Here is a 20,035-nt window from a genome sequence, read left to right on the forward strand (position 1 = left end):
AGATGTCTGTTAAACACAAAATTTTGCCCATGTTTGTGTGGGTTTCCTCAGGGTGCTCCAGTTTCCCCAACAGTCCAAAGACCTGTAATATAGGTTAATTGGATAAACTAAATTGGCAATAGTGTGTGAATGACAAAAATGTGTGGGCGTTTCCCAGAGCTGTAGGTTGACCTCCCAGTGCTGGGTTACTGCCAGAAGGGCATCCGCTGTGTAAAACATATATCAGAGTAATTGGCAGTTTATTTCACTGTGGGAACCATTGTAAGACAGGGAATAAGCCAAAGGAAAGTGAGTGAGTTAAAACAAAGACAATCTGATAGGTGTATTTATGTTTATTTATATCCTCTGTTTGCATGTTGTTATCACTGTGTTTGCTAGTTACCAAGATACACACACTCTAAAGCAATATAAATAAAGCAGTGTGGTATTGTTAATGTTTACCTAAAATACTACATGACATCTTTATATTGGCCTGGAATGAGCAAACAGCGTTATCAAGCAATTTGTAATTTGCTTAGGTAAATTTTTAGTGTCTATTATTGTGTCCAGTTGTTAACCAAATGATACATTTAACAAATCGTCTTTTTCAGGGGCCATTTTTGATGAGTCTGCCAAAAAGGACGATGAGGTGTTCCGAATGGCAGTGGCGGATCTCAACCTCAACAATGAAATCCTGGAGACAGAGAAGATCACTGTGTCCGTGGAGTTTGTAGATGGAAACAACCCTTTCCAGGCAGTGCAGGAAGGTAAGTCACCTGTTTTCAGAATATGCTTGTGCACTCTACTGGGCTCCTTTAACTAAAGTTTCGACACTGAGAATAATCATTGAGTGAATGATCCTTCTTAATACAATTTACATAGCAATTGGATGAGAAGATGGATGAATGGATGGATGAGATGGAATAGAATAGGATGATTGGATGGATGGGTGGATGGATGGATTATTAGATAATTGTCAGTAGTTAGATATGTTGGTTGGGTGGTTTGATGGTTTAATAGACTGATAGGTAAAAGACAGTGGGTGGTGTTCTAGCTTGCTAAAATCAGTGGATGGGTGGATTTACATGTTCTGTAGGTTAGAAAGATCAATGAATGGATGGATAAATTGCCTAGTGAAGGTAAGCTAATGTATAGGTTACTAGGATCACAGGGTAGATACGCAAATTATGTACAGATAGTGGATGATAGGTTACAATAGTGGGTAGGTATAACACTATTGTATCTATGTTCTGTAGGACAGAGAAATCATTGGATGGGCAGAGAGATACATTAGATCAAGGGTGTCAAACATTTTCGAGGGCGGCAGCACTGCAGTTTACTTCCTACCCTGCTTTAACATACTAACCTGTAGTTTTCAAACAAGCCCGAAGAACTTGATTGGTTTGATCAGGTGTGTTTAATTAAGGTTAGACCTAAACTGCGCAGAGCTATGGCCCTCCAGGAATCGAGTTTAACAACCCTTTGATTTAACCTACGCACCCGGTGATTTAATCCAGTGTTTCTCAAACACGTTCCAACATCGCATGTTTAGGATGTCTCCTTTGTGTCACACCCTTTACAGGTCTTTTAGTCTCTGCTAATAAGCTGATGATCTGAATCAGGTGTGTTTGGTTAAGGAGACTAAGAAAACAAGCAGAGCTGGTTGAAACACACTGATTTAATCTACCAAGCCTATTTACCCACCTAATCATCATCTAGTCTATCCAATCTATCTAGTGACCTAACAAATCCAGCATATCCAGCTACCCATTCGGTGACGTCATAACCTTTTCAACCTATCTACAGTACTCACTCACTCAGTGATCTAAGCTATATAAACTATACACCTATCAAGTCATCTACCTAGCCAATTGATCTATCCACCGACCTATTTAACATGCCTCTCCAGTTACTGGACCTAACCAATCCAACTAATCTGTCAAAATTTCAAGTGATCTATCCACACATCTTCTTATATATCTAACTGTTAGATCACTTGCAATCTCGATTCCTGGAGGGCCACAGCTCTGAAGAGTTTAGTTCCAATCCTAATAACACTCACCTAATCAAACTAAGTCCATCAGGGTTGTTTAAAACCGACAGGTAATGCGTTTGAGCATTTGAAATTCTGTCATACAGCACTTCAAAAAGGGGTGGGGTTAAACGAGATAAAGGGGTTAAAAAAGCAAGTGATTAGTCCATATTTTGTCATGTTTTGATCTTCGATTGGTCTCATTTAGTAAAGTAATGTAATTTCACAGGTTAGAGTTCACCAAGCTTGAACTTTGCAATGCAACGACAGTAAAACATGTTGCACAAGCTTGTGTTTTCGGTCTTCCGCATTTGCATGTGTATAAATGAAAATCTATGGGGTGAAAAGTGCAGTGTGACCACGGCTTAAGTGTGTTGGAGCAGGGTTGGAACTAAACTGTGTAGGGCGGTCTAGTTTGACACCCCTGGGTTAGATGGATCAATGGATGGGCTGATTTGTTGTAGAGGATAAACAGATCGTGGATTGGGTTGGATAATTTAGGTCACTGGATTGGTTGATAACTTGGATACGTTACTTGGTGAAAAGTTAGAATACTGGAGTGGTACTGTAGATCGGTTGGACAGATTAGATAGATCACTGGGTTGGTAAATAGTATCATAGGCTATAGATCTCAGTGTAGGTAGAAACTTGAGTTAAATGAGTGGATTGATTCATTAACTTCAGTGTAACATAAACCAAAATACATCATACACATGACCTGAAGGTCACTGGATGTTGTAAACAGAGCAAATGTAAAGCAGTTGCGGAGACTAACAGTTGCAGGCAGAGAAGTCAAAACAAGTCAATGTTTCATGCACACGGCGGAAGAATCGTAGAGTCTTATGGCAGTAGGCAGGAATGACCTTCAGCGGCACCCTCTGTTACACCGTAGAGGGATCACTCTGTTGCTGTATGCACTCTTCATTTCTGCAAACATGCCTTGGAGAGGGTGGGAGACATTGTTCATGACGTTCATTAAGCTGGACACCATTCTGCTCTGAGCCACTACCTCCAAAGAGACAAATAATGTTTGCATAAGACAAAAGACATGAATAGCCTGCATTTGTTTACTTGCTGTTTAAAATATACACATTTGTATGTAAATAGTTTGGGTGAATCTTAATTTGTACTCTGATCCCCAGTCATCAATTTAACTTAAAATAAGTTTAAAATTTAACTTAAAATTTAACTTAAAATAAGCCTAAGTTTATATATATATATATATATATATATATATATATATATATATATATATATATATATATATATATATATATATATATATATATATATATATATATATATATATAATTTATAATAAAGCTGTGCTTCAATCCTCAACTTTATATGCTCACGCGGCCTAATGTTTTGCAATTGTCTGCATTCAACACAAAGGCAGCTTTCGGAGGTCAGCATTATCTCATATCCAAATATTTGATTGCAGATCAGCAGGATGATCTAATAATGCCATGATGCTGTGGTTTTCTCAAATTAGTGCTGTTAGTTCTTGGAGCAGGGCCATTTTCTGTTATCCTGCAGGAAAAAGAGGACAGGTACAAGACCCCTGGATCTCTGCCATTCATGCATCAGCAGGTTCACTGTGCTCTATACAATTGCAGAGTTCAGTTAACTAGCACTTAATCTAACTTTGGCATCTTCTGCTCTTCCTCCCTTTCTGCTATATAAGTTTTATGTGCCTGTTCTTATATGTTCTGATGTATTACCATGACCAGTTTCACTAAATTCCACAACGGAGCAATGATGGATTGAATTCTGCTGAATTGTGTCTGAACTCAGACAGTGTGTGATATTTACACAGAGGGGATTCACTAAGTAGGGATTATGTTGTTTATTTGCATGCTCTGTCTGTTGTTGTTTTTTTTTTTTTTTTTTGGCAAAAGATTGACTAAAGGAGATCTTAATATAATAATGCAAAAGACCAAAAAAAAAAAAAAAAACGATGCACACAAAATTTTTTATTGCAGAATTCTTCATCTTACAGGCTGCTTTTAAGTACCAAATTCTGAAAGGGATAAATAGGATCATTAAAATGTGCTGAACTACACCATGCATTGATATATGTCTCATCATGAAGTTCTTTTTCATTATCGGATCATAATTTTGATGAATCGCTGCTCTTATGATCAACAGAGAACGTACACAAACACATCTTTCAATAAATGTGTGTTTACCACCTGCTTAGCATGGGCGGTAATATCGCAACAATAATTGCACTAGACAAATAGCACCGACTGAGACGTGTTTGCACTGTGAAGAATGACAATGGCAGTATAAATAGAGGCTAGTTAAGTTTGATCACAGGTGGTTAGTAAATTAGATGTAGGTTTATGAGCTAAATGGCACACATTATGTTAAGCGCAGTGCTATTTCAGTTTCATTGAGATGGTATTGCAATTTGTATTAATAATTTGGTTTCTGTTTTTTTATTTCTAATTTGACTTTTACTTGTTTTATTTTGTTTGTGTATATAAACTGTCTATAGAAATCTTTTATTTCAGCTAGTTCAGTCGTACATGCTGAATATATACAGCATATATGACTGAACTAGCTGAATTTTTTTTTTTTTTTTGTGAATGTTGAAGGTGACAAAAATGTAATAATTTATATGGTTTTACAGTTTATTTAACTAATAACCATAAAGGACAAATTGATAGGGGTCAAAGACCTATTACAGTTTTTTTTTTTTTTTTTGTCACACATTTTACAACCCTGATGATAATTAAAAAAAAACTCTATACTCAAAACTCTAAACAGTGACAACTTCTAATGGATTGTTTAAAACTGTGCATGCTGGATTCATTTGTTTAGACAAGCCTTGCATTTGCTGGGTCATTGGTTTACATAATCCTTTTATCATACAAATACTAAATGAACACAACGTTAGAACACACACACACACACACACACACACACACACACACACACACACACACACACACACACACACACACACACACACACACACACACACAAAATACACATCACTTCAATAAACAATCATTAAAAATCATTAAATATTGTTGGTTAAAAATATTGTTGGATTTGACTACAGATTGTCCTTCACATCAGGGCTGTTTGTCAAAAATCTTGTAAAGAACCTTCTGTCAATGCAAATCCAGGCCTGACATTGGTCTGCTGTGGTGCTGTGAATGGACTCTTTGCATACAGTAATGTCAAATATAAAATATTGTCTGTAAAACCCATCTAGAACTCATATACAGTTGGAGTCAGAATTATTAGCCCCACTGTATTATTAGCCACCCCCCCCCCTTATTTTTTATCTTTGCCATGATGACAGTAAATAATATTTGACTAGATATTTTTCAAGACACTTCTATAAAGCTTTAGGTAAAGGCTTAACTAGATTAATTAGGTTAACTAAGCAGGATAGTGTAATCAGGCAAGTCATTGTTTAATGAAGGTTTGTTCTGTAGACTATTGAAAAAATATATAGCTTAAAGGGGCTAATAATTTTGACCTTAAAGTGGTTTAAAAAAATCAAAACTACTTTTATTCTAGCCGAAAAAAAAAAGACTTTCTTCAGAGGAAAAACCATTATCAGACATACTGTGAAAATTCCCTTGCTCTGTTAAACATTATTTGGGAAATACTTAAAAGAGAGAAAAAAAATAAATAAATAAAAGGTGGACTAATTATTCTGACTTTAACTGTAAATGGAACAAGGATGAATAATTATGAAATCTAAAGATAATGTAGTCCAGTTGGGTAATTTTCTCTGGTAATTGATGTAATTTGATTTATCCTAAAACTTATATGTAATAATGTACATTGGTTTCCATGTATCAAGAGTAATGCAACACTTATTTTTTGAGTGCAGTTGATTGTTACATCATGTTAATTAAATGAATAATGTGACGGGGGTGAGGTGTCTGACTCTCAATATCACTGTTGGGAACTGAGCGGGTTAATAACTGTACTGTGGTGTTTGTAATTGTACTATGGAGTGAATTTTGGGCGGCTGCTGCGATCGGATACTATACCAAAGTTTGCTACTTAGGGGTGTTACAGTAGACCAAAAAACTGAGGAGAAATAACAAAACGGGAGGGTGGTGGGAGGTGGGTCTAAAATACGGGAGACTCCTGGGAGTGTTGGCAGGTATGGTTGTGTTTGGAAATGATATCAGTTTGATGATCAAGTGTGTTATATTGAAAGGTAATCCTAGTTCAATGAACTAGTCAAGTATCTTTGACTAATATGTATTGTATCTAAGCATTTGAAAAAAGAGTTAAGAGTTTAACAAAATGGGCAATTTTGGCAATGGTAGTGAATTTTGTGCCTCGTGTTCTGAAATTTGGGGCAAAACAATAAAAAAAAAACTGTAAAACACACATACACATGTAGGAAGAATATTAAAACCCTAATAATAAAAAAGTAAGTCAAAATTACTTGATATTTTGGTCTGTTTAATGCTATACAATTCTGTAGAAATTATTATTATTATTATTATTATTATTTTTATTTTTTTTATTAACATCATCATTTTACTCATGTATTATGTGTGACCAATGTACCATGCCATGTATCATTTTGACAGCTTTAAGATCTTTTATTAGGCTAATCATCTCCCTTTTGACAAAACGTGGTTGCAAATATAAAACATAACCCCAAAAGAAGCAGAACATGACATGGCTGTTTTGCAACATGCCTGTTAGGTAACATCCGCTGCTAACGCTATTCAGATATGTTAATGTAAACATGGCTGACATTTTTCTGACTCTCATTCCCTTCATTTAATTGTCTGTGAGGCTGTCGCGCCAGTTGGCAAGCATCTTGGCTTTTTGTTCTCCTTCCCCTCTGAGTGTGGATGAATTGAGCTGCGCCACCATCCTTTTAGCCGTGTGGGGTCTTGGAGGTGAAGGGGAAAGTGGGACATGTTGTAGTTGACCCCTGTTATCTAATGGAGAGTCCTGCATTAGCTAACTACACCCTCTGCTCTCGATGGGTCTTCTAGCTCCCATAAAGCACTCCTTTAATATCCTTTTCTGTTATTTGTCTGAAGATTTTCCGTAAAGGAGCCTAATTACAGGTGCACATGTGTTGTGGTTCAGCATGAGTGCAGATGATTCTGCTTCTTATGGATGTATAATTCTGGACCTCGTTATTTGTTCCTCATTTGTTTAAACATCTGTTTTTTCTCCTCAAACTCAGCTTCCTGTTATGTGATTACATGAAATGCTTCTAGAAAACCTTGTCTCTCATGTACAATCTGTTCAGGATTGGGACTTTTTAATAAGCCAAGAGATAAAAAACAACTTTTGACAAAAGAGGCTGAAGATTTGACAGATTTAATCGACTTTCTAATGCGTAGATCAAGATGATAGCACATCTGTTTCTGATATTTCTTGTTTATTAATTGTAAATGAGGCAGAATTCCAGGAATTCACATTAATGGTGATTAGCATTAGCATGCTAGGATTAACACAAGCTGCAGGTTGCAGTGACTGGAAATTTTGTGAAATGTTACAGTTTCAGGCGAGAGATATTGTAATTAATGTTGCGGAGAATTTATGCAGATGATCAGCAACATCCAATGAGAAGGCAAGAATCTACAATAGAGCACAACAGTCAGGTTCCAGAAAAAATAGAAAAGACTCTCTACAGGGAAATTGATTTTTAACAATAACTGACAATCCTGTAAAGACACACCTGTTGTGAACTCTGAGGTGGTTAATCAATTGTATATGCTTCCGTTCAACCCATCTATTCACATTAATTCAACCTATTTTAAAAACAATAATAGTGCAATTTGTAAAAAAAATTACATCAATTAATCATGATTCTGTTCTGAACATTTCACAAATCAGGGTGGGGTGTTTTTTAACATAAAAGAGTGAAAAACAAACAATCAAACACAAAAACTAAATCTTGCACTGTACTGCAATGCAAAAAATAAATAAATGAATAAATTAAATTAAATTAAATTAAATTAAATAAATTAAATTAAATTAAATTAAATTAAATTAAATTGAATTAAATTAAATTAAATTAAATTAAATTGTTATTTTACATTGTATTTATTTATTTATTTATTTATTTATGTATTTATTTATTAGCAAATAGGCTTTTTTTCTGTCTTGTTTCTGGTCCAAAATTTCTAAAAACATTATCTGGACAAGAAAAATATAGTTTTCTTTATTTATTTATTTTTAATAATAATAAATAAGTTTTTATGAGTTTGTTTTGTCTTGTTTCTAGTCCAAAATATCTAAAACAATTAACTTAAGAAGCATTTTCTGCACAAAAAAAATATAGTTTATTTATGTATTTGTTTGTTTTTATTAGTATATACATTTTTGTCTTGTTTTTAGTCCAAAATATTTAAAACAATTAAATTAAGAAGCATTTTCTAGACAAAAAATTTTTGTTTTATTTTCAGAAATAGTTAGTCTGAAGTGTTTTTACCTTAATAAATAAGAAAATAATCTGCCAGTGGGGTAAGTACATTAATTTTGTTTTACGTTTAAAATAGGATTATTTTACATACACTACTTTACTTTTAAAGGTGCACTGGAATGGAAATGTGTGTTCTGTGTGAATAAGCCCTAACAACTTAATGGGAACACACCTAAATTGCATTATTTATTTTTATTTTTTTTAGCTGACTTTGAAAATATTTGCTTCACGTTATGATGGAAACCCAGCTATTGTTATTTTTCTTTTCAAAAGCAGCCAGATTGTTCTCAGGACTTCCAATAGCCTGCTATATCTGTCTATATTTGCATGTACGTGTGTACGCCTGCACATAGATTGCTTTGTTCATCTAGTTTTCTCTGTGCGACGTGTTTCTTAACCATCAGCGGCTTGTCTGAACTGCCATCTAAGTCAGATTCCCTTTGAACTCGCATCAGTAATTACAGTATGCTTTTACATTGATGTATCTTGTTTTGTCCTTTTCATTGAAGCATCATCAGGCTCACCGGGGAGCGTGTCTGTATGAAAGGTCAGAAGCACTGAAGGATGACTGGTGAATTGACGGGCCCTTCGCATACATTTAGGTTCTGAGAAAAAAGCCAAATGGTCTGCATGCAGTATACAGTAGATTTATTTGAATTAGTTTAATTATTTTGAAGGCCAATCACCATAAACCACTGCTAATCTGCATGATGGATCTTTTAATTATGAAGAACACACACAAACCAGAGCACCAGTCAATATAAACACTGAGACAGAAATGTCCGCATTTAGTAGTCGATCAATATGGGGTTTTATGGAGATTCTTGCTATTTTTAAGTCCAGGTTTTGAATATTCGGCTACATGCTTCAGTCATATTTGTTTATTATGAATAAAAATGTGTTCTCTGCAAATAAGTAAATGAATGAATGATGATATTATTGTATCTTTCTGTTTTTGACTGTAATGACGTGCATCTTTTATAAAAATGCTTTTCAATGGTAATTATTGTAAAAATGCACTAAAAAATAAACCTGAAATGAATTTAATTTAATCTAAGATGATCTTGAGTTTCATATATCCATTTGTACTGTGAGCTAAAGAAATGCCTGTCACTATGGCCACTGTACATCTGTAAAAAAAACATATTTCCTGGAAACATGACAGGGTGTCATTCAGAAGACCTCCATGTAATGCTTTTAACAGAACTGTGTACTAAAGCTTCATACTATAGTGACATTACTGTTAAAAATGCAATCTCTTCCTTTGTGATAAAATTGATGTTTTTTTTAAATATATATATTTCTGCTAGACGCTTATTGTAGTGTGTACAGCATGTCAAGGGTTTGACATCATGATTTAGTGTGGTGTGTTATGGAAAATTGCACTATTCTTTATGAACAATGGTGACAATGACATATATAATGCAGGGTCAAATATAACAGACATTCACTCTCAAGGGTAGGATAAAGAGACTAATTATAATGATGAGTGAAGATGTAAAAAGCAGCTTGAAGCAGAACACGCATAACATAAAATACAGTATGTGTGATTACTGCATTATTTAGTTTTTTCCTTATGATGAAAATTCTGAAGAAAATATTATAATAAAATGGTAAGTGAGGTTAAATAATACAGTGATTTCTCTTGTTTTAAAGTGTTCTCTCTCACTAAAAATTGACATTCTCTGGGGGTGGATGGGGGGGGGGGGGGGTTACTGTGAAAGGTACCTATTTGTACATCTAGTTTGTGGATTAGATCTCATTTTGGGGACCAGTTGTGCAATTAAATATTTGTACCTCTACCTCTATTCACAAAAGTGTACTTCCATTTTACAATTTTTCTGACTGTGCTCATTTACATTACAGCAGTTTACTAAAAATGGGAACATTACAATTACACAAATCTGAGAAAAAATAAATAAAATTTTAATACATTAAATAACTGTAAAAATTAAATTAAATTAAATTAAATTAAATTAAATTAAATTAAATTAAATTAAATTAAATTAAATTAAATTAAATTAAATTAAATTAAATTAAATTAATAAACACACACTCCTGTAGTTTGCCATTATCGTTTTGGTTGCCATGTACGTGCATGTTTGCTTGCATTACTACATGCATTGACAGAACACTTACATGATTTTTTTCTTTAAAAAATATGGCATTTAGATTGCATTTTGCTGACAAAGGATGTGCAGATCCACATGCAGTTTATTAAAGAGAAGTCATGCAGTCAATGGTTAAAAACAGGAGCATATAGTGTCATAAGGGTAATTCAAAATATATGGTCAAAATACAGGCTAATGGTCAGGCTGTACAGCAAATAATCAAAATGTTAAACAAGACATGGATCAAAACACGGCAAGCCCAACAGAAAAAAAAAAAAACGTTTAAAATAATTTTCATGGGAAAACAAGACTCAGCAAAGTGTCTGTGAAAAGTTAGTGGTGTGTTTATATATATATTATATATATTATATAATATTATATATTATATATATTATATATATTATATATATATATGGCCCATGTAATCAGTAATCATGAATTTCAGCTGTGTGTGTGTGTGTGTGTGTGTGTGTGTGTGTGTGTGTGTGTGTGTGTGTGTGTGTGTGTTTGTGTGTGTTTGTGTGTGTGTGACCAAATTGTTGTCAGCTGTGACAGGAGTTGGTGAGTGCAGTTTGCTGTGGTTAGGCAGGAATACCGTAAGTAATTTTCAGCTGAGAAAACACAGCTTGTGATCACAACACCCCCAAACCAACATTTCTGTTTAAAAAAATGTGCAAAAATGCATAAAATGTGGCATTTTTTAGTTGATGCTCATGTTGTGTAATTGCCCTCTAAATTGTAAAGTTTTTCTGGATGATTTAGGCATTCCATCATCTCTGTGTTTGTTTGCATTGGCTCCCTATATTTAGCTGAGTACAATTTTCAAGAACAGTTCATCAATTATTAATTTCATAGATTCGACACTAAATCTCTGTTGAATTGAGGTGTTTCATTATTGATGACGGATAGCAAGGTAAGCTTACTTTCACGCTGGCCATCCTTAGCCACTGGGAACTGCTGTAAATTTGTTGATATTTAAGAACAGTGTGCTTTGCTTTCCCCCCTCATCATTTACCGCATAAATCATGTAGGTCTATAAAACTTATGGGAGTTACAGCTGTTAAACTTAGCCTTAAGGTATTTCAAATTATTTTACAAAAAAAAAAAAAAGTTTTGAAAGGCAAGCATCTTAAACTACAAGAGAGTGAATTGAGCTTTGGCAGGTTTCTCAAAAAAGCCTTAAGCGTCTTAAGTTATTACTTCATGCCAGGCAACTAAATCGGAAATAAATGTCACCTTCTAATATAATTCAATGACTTTCTGTGGCTTAAACACATGGCCAGTAGTTTTTTTTTTTTTTTTTAACTGACTCTGCACTATTGACTTGCTTTACCTAAATACACTATAGTTTAGACTTGTGTGCCCTTCAGAAGTTTATATTCTGCAAGTGACTTGTGACAGCATTTACATATTGTAGCTCTTGATATTATTGCTTTTTTATTGCCATTATCCTCATTTGTAAGTCGCTTTGGATAAACGCATCTGCTAAATGATTAAATGTAAATGCATTTCACTTGTGCTGCAGAAACAAAGCGGCTGTTCTTGTCATCTACTTCATGTATGAACATTATGAGACAAGTCATGAACTAAATGTATTATGATCATGCATTCCAGAGCTGAACCAAAGCAAATATTGTTAAATAATATATGATTTTATGATTTTTCTTTTTTTTCTGAAAATGCTGGAAAACCTTTTTTTTTTTTTTTTTGCTAATGAAGTCTATTATTTGACAAAAAGGGTAGTGTGGATTACTTTGAAGGATTTCTAAATATGGATTTTTTTTCTTTAAAAATGGTCTATGTGTCAGGGTTCTGCCACTCTGGTCTTTGTAAATTCTTGTTTTGGTGGCAGAGCTCTGACACTACCCATGTCCGGTCCTGTTTCTGTCTCTGTGTGCGTGCGCGCCGTCGTGGGTGTACGCAGAGTGTGCGCGCTTCTGCTTGACGCGGCCGCGCGCGCGCTCTGCATCCCTCAGACGCGTGCGCTCTTGTACTCGTGTTTGTGTTTTCGTTTGTCAGCAGCGTGGTGTTTCATTCCCAGCGTCTCAGTCTTGTTGGTTTCGGTTTTGGTCGGCGCTGGGATGAAGCATGCACGCTGCGTGTGTGAGTGCACGATGAGTCATTCATCGTGTGCTCGTGTCTTGCGTCTTTTGTCAAAGCACGTGGCTCGGTGTTTACATTTTGGTCACATGCTTTTGTCGTGTGCTTCAGTGTTGTGTTATGTGAGCGCATGGCTTGTATTGTCTTTCTGTGTCATGCGCTCTCCCGTCTATTGTCTTGTCCCACCCACCTTGTTACCTTGTTTGTAATTATTATTTTCACCTGTCCGCCTGTCTGTTTATTGGTTTGTCTTTCCTATTTATTCTCCTAGTGTGCTCTGTTCTGTGCTGGTCCGTTATTGATTGTTCCCTTCCCTGTTGTATCTGCTGATTTCTAGTCTACAACAGTGGTTTAATGTATTGTCTTGTCAAGTTCCAATCCTTGTCTAGTTGAGTGTGTAATATGTTGTGTTTTTCCCCACATGGGGAGATTTGAGTTTTGTTTTTGTTTTATTTTTCATTAAACTCTTCATTCCCTGCATTTGGGTCCTCGCCTCCTCTTCATCACTCCCGAACCGTGACACTATGTTGAGGCCTGTTCAATAAATGGAGAAAGATCATGTTTTTATATCATGTATGTCTTTGGCTGAATAATAATAATAATGATAATAATAATAATAATAATAATAATAATAATAATTATTATACAATGTCATGGCCATAGAGTAAGCAAGTAATCAGTTTTATTAATGTAAATACTTTGTTTCATATTATTTTAATTCATATATTATTTATTTATTTATATTGTTTTTAAATTTTATTTTCATTTTATTTTCGGCGTAGTCCCTTTACTAATCAGTGGTCGCCACAATGGAATGAACCGCCAACTTTTCCAGCATATGTTATTATGCAGTGGATGCCCTTCCAGTCGCAGCCCAGCACTGGGAAACACCCATGCACCTCTGCATTTACACACATACACTACGGCCAATTTAGCTTATTCAATTTACCTATACCGCATGTCTTTGGAATGTGGGGAAAACCGGAGCACCCTGGAGGAAACTCATGCAAAAATAGGAAGAACATGCAAACTCTCCAAAAATGCCAGACGACCGAGCCGGGGCTCAAACCAGCTACCAACTTGCTGTAGTCGACAGCACGTCCCACTCTGTTTTGTTTTGTTTTGTTTTGTTTGCAAATTTCATAACCAGAAATTTCTTCAACACTCTAAAGATGTTGGGTTCCACACAATCAGTTTGTGTTGGGACAACATGAAGGAATTAGTTTCTACAAATTTAAGTGGATTTAACACAAAACAATTAAGTTGTTTCAAGATAAAAACTAAATAATTGTGTTTCAGCTCGTTTTAAATTAGTAATTTGAACAAACGACAAATGTAAACTATATTTGAGTGAAGTTCACGTCATCACCTTATTCTTCTTCGTCTTCCTCCTCTCATCCGGTTCTTCTAAATGCACATCCTGGAATTGCCTTTCATGGTCTTCACCCTCTAAATGCCCCTTGCCAGTGTTTCTGAGGTAGAGCCACAATCCAATTATCCAGCCTCTAATCAATGGGGGGTGTTTCCAGCAGCGAGTCTGACATTTGTAATAAAGCGATGCTATGATGGCATTCTACAGCTGACAGCTGGGTAAAACCCCGGCACTGTGTTTTGGTGGCATCTCAGAGGAACTTGGCCTTCCAAATGTGAAGTTTGGCACTTCTTCAATGGTGGAACTGGCACTTTCAAAGTTTCCCATGAATGATGGAGGGACATTTCTTTGCGTTTTTGGAAAATGGGAAAACAGCAGCTGGCGGAATGTCTCTATTGGACATGGCAGGAGGGGTAGCCGGTTTCCTACTCCTGCTGAGAGACGCCCGTCTGAGCTGTGAGTGCGAATTTGGCTTGAATGATGGAAATGATTATTGAGCAGATCATTGTGAGAGAGGAGTCAAGCACTCAATAGTCTCAGACTCTAGTGTTATGCAAGATAATTGCTTTTCGGATTTAATTAGAACAAAATTTTTGGAGATTTGGGATATGAGCAGACTTTAAAATTAGTTGAGGTTATTATACTTTACAACCTAATGAACAAGACATTGAATGCGCGTGTACTGTACTTGAATGTTTTCTGTTTTTACTAGTGTTTCACTTTTGTGGAGTGTTTACACAATTTAACTGCTAAAGCATTTATTTTTCAATCACTTGCAAAGTTATTTTGGTTGAGGGATATATTTATTAATTTTTGACTTTAAGGGAATTGAGATTTTTCACTTCATGACCCCTTTTATCTATTTTTTTACTTGTTGTTTCTATGTATTTGTTGTGAAATTTACTAGCAGTTTTGGGAGTAATTTGTTAGAAAATTTTTGTACCTAAAGTAGTATATTTCTTTTCGCTGTACAGCAGTAATATAACACATTATTAATTATTTATCTACGCTGTAAAACCGAAAATTTTATGTAACTCAAACTGTTTGAAGAAACTGATTGCAACAAACCATTTAAGTTTAAAAACCAATCCTAATGAGTACTGTGATTTTAATATATTTGAGTAAATGAAGCAATTTAAGCAAAGTAAAACCCAATAAATGAAAATAACTCAAACTAATACATTAGGGCAACTCAAACTGTTTGAGAAAACTGATTGCTACAACCATTTGAGTTAAAAAACAAATATATATGAGTGCTGTAAACTTACTTCATTAAAGTTGAAGTAGTGAGGTATTTAATTAACTCATTATCTTCAACACTGAGTTCAAAACTCTTTTCAAATGAGTAGAATTAACTTTCAGTCAATTTTGAGTTAACTACACTCATTTCAATTGATAAAGTTGACTGTTGGGTTTTACAGTGCTATTATAAAATGTTATAATCTCAGTAACAGAAGTTACTAGACATTTTACTCAGAGTGTTCATTTTTAAAGAAATGTGTTGAGCATTTGGGATATTTAAGCAAACCAGCTAGGACCAGGCTCACTTAGAGTGACTCACTTTAAATGACAACTAAAATCCTATCTTTTCCATGAGCATCTGAACCCAAGTGGATAAAACTAAGGGGTGCTTTCACATCTGTAGTTCGCTTCATTTGGTCCAGACCAAGGGTAATAAATGATACATTGTTTCATCTTCTGCCGTCTTTGGGTCGTTTTCACGCCACACTGCTGGCTTTGGTCCGAACCAGTTGAAACGAACCAAAATGCAGTCATCTGACAAAATCCACATCTCACATTGGCCAGATGTTGTTGAACATATTTCCTAAACTGCTTATTGATTGGTCAGAATTCACGTGCGGGAAAATGCCAGTGAACTCCCGCAGGTAAACAAAACCTTTTACTCTGGAGGGACGACTCCGCTGGCTGATTGTATCCCTGCTTTAGACAAACTATACATTACGAAAATGAAGCGCGGCCGTGGCTGGAAAACAGTGTTTAATGCATCCCTCGTCATTTCAGGAAGAGACGTGAATTAATTTAGCTTAACTGTGACATGGTCATTTTGCGGAAATATTACCAACAATCCATCAGGTAATGTTTTCCCCTCTCTCTCTCTCCCTGTTGGTAAAGCGCTGTCAACAAATATTTTTCCTCCATATCCCATAATGCACAGCGCATCAGCCTACGGCAGCTGAATTAGTCCAGTACTTTTTGCGGTTAGACCTGTTTTAGTACGGATCATATTCTCACCACAAATGAACCGCTCCAGGGTTCGTTTGAAAGCGTACCGAGACCACCTCTTCAAGCAGGTCTCGGTACGCTTATTTGGTCCGCTTTTGGTGCGCACTCGAGTACAATTGCTGCATTCTCACCTGCCCAAACGAACCGTACCAAAAGGGGAAATGAACTCTAGTGCGATTCAATCGAACTAAATAAGGCAGGTGTGAAAGCACCCCTAAAACTCCTTTTTTTTAACCTCACCTCATCACACACCAGCCCAAAATACTATACATTCTGAGTGTGCCTCTCACAGGTGAGTGGGCTTAACAAACCACCAGAAAAACATAATATTGAACCAGCACTGGGAGAAATTACCACAGCCTAATGCCCCAGTATAGTGAAGAGGGCTGTTAGTGAGTGCCGTCGTTCAGACGAGACATTATTGGCTCTATCACTGTCTATATACTCCCCCTATAGCTGGTGTGTGGTGAGCGCACAGGCACCATTGTCCTGTGACTGCCATCTTATCATCCAAGTAGATGCTATACACTGATGGTAGTGTGGAGAGACTCCCCTCATGATTGTGAAGTGCTTTGGGTGTATGGCCATACACAATAAATGCGCTGTATAAATAAACATTACATTATATTACATTACAAAATACTAGGTCTGTTTGCTGGTGCTGGAGTTTGATGTGTTGCCAGATTTTAGAAAGCAATTCAGCAAAATCCCTGTCAAAACCAGCAATGAAAAGCTAAACTATATGGTTTATATGCATAATGTTGCTGTATATATATCTGTGCTCTAGGCATAATTTGCCACTGAAAATAATTAGCATGTGGGATGTTTAGAATGTTTAGAATTCTCATCATTATATATATTCATGTAACAAAATATGTCCGCAGTTGTTAGAGCGTAAACCTTAGCATACACATGGGGACTGTAGTCAGCACCCTTCTGCTTTGTTAATCCCGTCCTCAAGAAAATGATTGTAAAACATACACAAATTAGTGGGAACTATCACTAGTCTGATACTGTTCATTTAAAATAATCTTATACCTACACGTTTTCCTACCCTTTTAGTGGTGAATATCCCATAATGTGAATTTTATGTGGTTGCCATGACAACGTAACACACAGTCTACATTCTGGTGTCATAAAAGCAAATGAATAATATATGTATCGTTGAAAGAGGTTTAGTTAAAAACTTTTTTTTAGTTTTTTTTTTTTTTTGTAGAATGTTTAAATTAAAAACAAAAGCTGTCATCTACTTTTTAAGCCCTCAGATTCCTTGTGCAAACAAATCTTATTGAATAATTACATTTAATGGCAAAATTAATATTTGGAAATGTTTTGTGGTTTACTTGTTGAAAGTAACTTAAAATGAATTCAAAAGGATTTATGTAACGTTACAATATTAATGTCTCTGAAATAGCACTGCATTCAAATGAAAGAACTAGTAATATGTAATACATAATGTATTAAATTCTGTTTACTAGCAATTTCTGACATGTAATTTAACACTGATGCTTTTGTCATTTCAAACCTTTCTCAAACACAAAAGAACACATTTTGAAGAGATTACCGTTCATACAATAACTTTATCGACTCACAACCAAACAAAATAAAACATTTTTCCAAATCGTGTCTGTTTTCCATGGAAGGAATATGTCAACAAGAGAAAAAGCAGAAAAGAGACAAAAAATAAAGTGAAAAGCTATTGCTGGAATATAATAAAGCAAAACCTTCTTTCCAATATTATGATTTCATAGGCTCCACATGGAGTACTCTGCAATAACTAATACAATAACTAATTCAATACAACGGCAACATGGCAGAAAGAGCATTCGATATTTCCAAGTTGTGTTATTGTAGCAAATTTCTATCAGTCGCTTTATTCATGTTTTTGACATCGCTCAGTGGCTGTGTGTGCGTTTACTGTCCCATGCTGTGATCGTCCAAAGCATAGACACAGCTTTCAGTTGTCTGAAAAGAAAGTCCAATCACCCTGGGGGTAAAACGCTTGCCTCTCGCTCCCACTGAACCGCCTGCCTCTTTCCCTGTCTTCCTCGCCATCCACAGCTACAGCAGAAATAATAACTCTCATTTATTTCACAGATTTCCTCCTCAACCTCAATCGCGTCCTTTTCAAATCATTCCATTGGATCCTGTCAGCGTAATGACACTTCTCATGGCTGATCCCCCTGAGCCGTTGTGAGAGGGAGAATTAGGTTCTCCTGACCAGGCCGCCTTCACTCTGCTGGGAACCTGATTGTGCAAACTGCCGCCTGGCCTTCCTTCCCCCTCCAGCGCCCAAACTGAATACAAATAAGCCTGCAGTTCCCTTCATAGTGATTTGAATCACTGGGAGAATTATAATGACCCAGGCCTTATGAAAGGTAGTATTGATTCATTAGTGCAAGTCATACGTCTTTGCACTATCACGCGACTCTTGTCTTGTCTTTCAGGCACACTTTCTTATTCGTGTGTGTTTATTTATTTATTTTTTTATATATAATTTTAGGAGAATTTGAGTTGGTTTTAGTAAGAGGTAAAGATTGCGAAGTAGACTTTGATTGACTTTGACTTGGCAATGAACTTTTTTTGTTTAATTTCTTTAAAGAATATACAATCTTTCATCGATTAATGCATTAGTTGATTGGTTGCTGCACACATTCACTATGATAACATTATTTAATGCTTTGATGTTTTATTAAAAATTTTAAGACTTGGATGGAGGAATGGCATAGTTTGTAGTAGTAATAGTAGCAAAGACTATAGAATACACAAGACATGTCACTCGTATCTCTTTGAATAGGGAAAAGTGTAACAGTCAATATTGTGTATAAAGCCCAGCCTACTAGTACAGGAGCCAATCATTGATCGCTATAGACTGAATATACTCCGGGGAAGGGGCTCGGACCAGACGTGGGTTTCTGCAGATTTAGTTTGATTTGAATGTTTAGAAATTAAACTTAAGACACAGTTGTTGGTTAATTTTGTTGGTGATTCATAATATGAAATTCAGTGGTATGCTTGGCAAGACATTTTGGAGAATTTAATGTTTCCCCAAATAGACAGAAAACCCAAGCATACTGCACAAGAGGCATTTCAGAGATGGTCGTCAAGTGAAATGACTTGTCTTAAAGGAAATTTAGTAGTGGTAGTAGTAGTAATAGTAGTAGTAGTAGTAGTAGTAGTGGTAGTAGTAGTAGTAGTAGTAGTAGTAGTTGGAGTAGTAGGGGTAGTAGTAGGAGGAGTAAACAGCAAGCCGCAAGCTAGCTCTCTTCAACTCTCACATGGTCGCTGATTGAAGCTAAGCAGGGCTGCACAATCAGTACCTGGATGGGTAACCACATGGGAAGGCTAGGTTGCTGAACCTATGGTCTGTGTGGGCCCTTACGCCCCAGTATATTGATGGGGACTCTATACTGTTCAGTAAGCGCCATCTTTTGGATGTGGTCATTAAAAATCCCAAGATGTCCTCCGAAAAAGCACAGTAGGGATTTAACCCCGGCATCCTGCCAAATTTGCCACTGACTCCTGTCCATCACGGCCTCCTAACCATCCCCATATCATAATTGGCTTCATCACTCTGCTTCCTCTCCACCAATCAGCTGGTGTGTGGTGTGCGGTCTGGCGCAATATGGCTGCCATCACATCCAGGTGGATACTGCACACTGGTGGTGGATGAGGAGATTTCCCCAAAAATTGTATAAAGAGATTTGAGTGTCCAGAAACGTGCTGTATAAATGTAAGAAATTATAAATATTATAATTATT

At 35.9% G+C, this 20,035-nt stretch overlaps 1 protein-coding gene across 13 annotated transcripts in view; it reads left to right on the forward strand.

Moving 5' to 3' along the window:
• Positions 1–20,035, forward strand: part of grid2 (glutamate receptor, ionotropic, delta 2) — a 704,272-nt gene that overhangs the window by 96,136 nt on the left and 588,101 nt on the right. For all 13 annotated transcript variants that reach the window (XR_015497018.1, XR_015497017.1, XM_087263207.1 and 10 more), the window contains 1 exon segment: positions 591–746. Coding sequence is in view for 11 of the 13 variants with exons in the window: in XM_087263203.1 (XP_087119329.1) it covers positions 591–746 (156 nt within the window). In the remaining 2 variants the exon portion in view is untranslated.

The sequence above is a fragment of the Danio rerio genome, chromosome 8, assembly GCF_052040795.2.
Source record: "Danio rerio strain M-AB ecotype USA chromosome 8, GRCz13ab, whole genome shotgun sequence".
Taxonomy (NCBI): domain Eukaryota; kingdom Metazoa; phylum Chordata; class Actinopteri; order Cypriniformes; family Danionidae; genus Danio; species Danio rerio.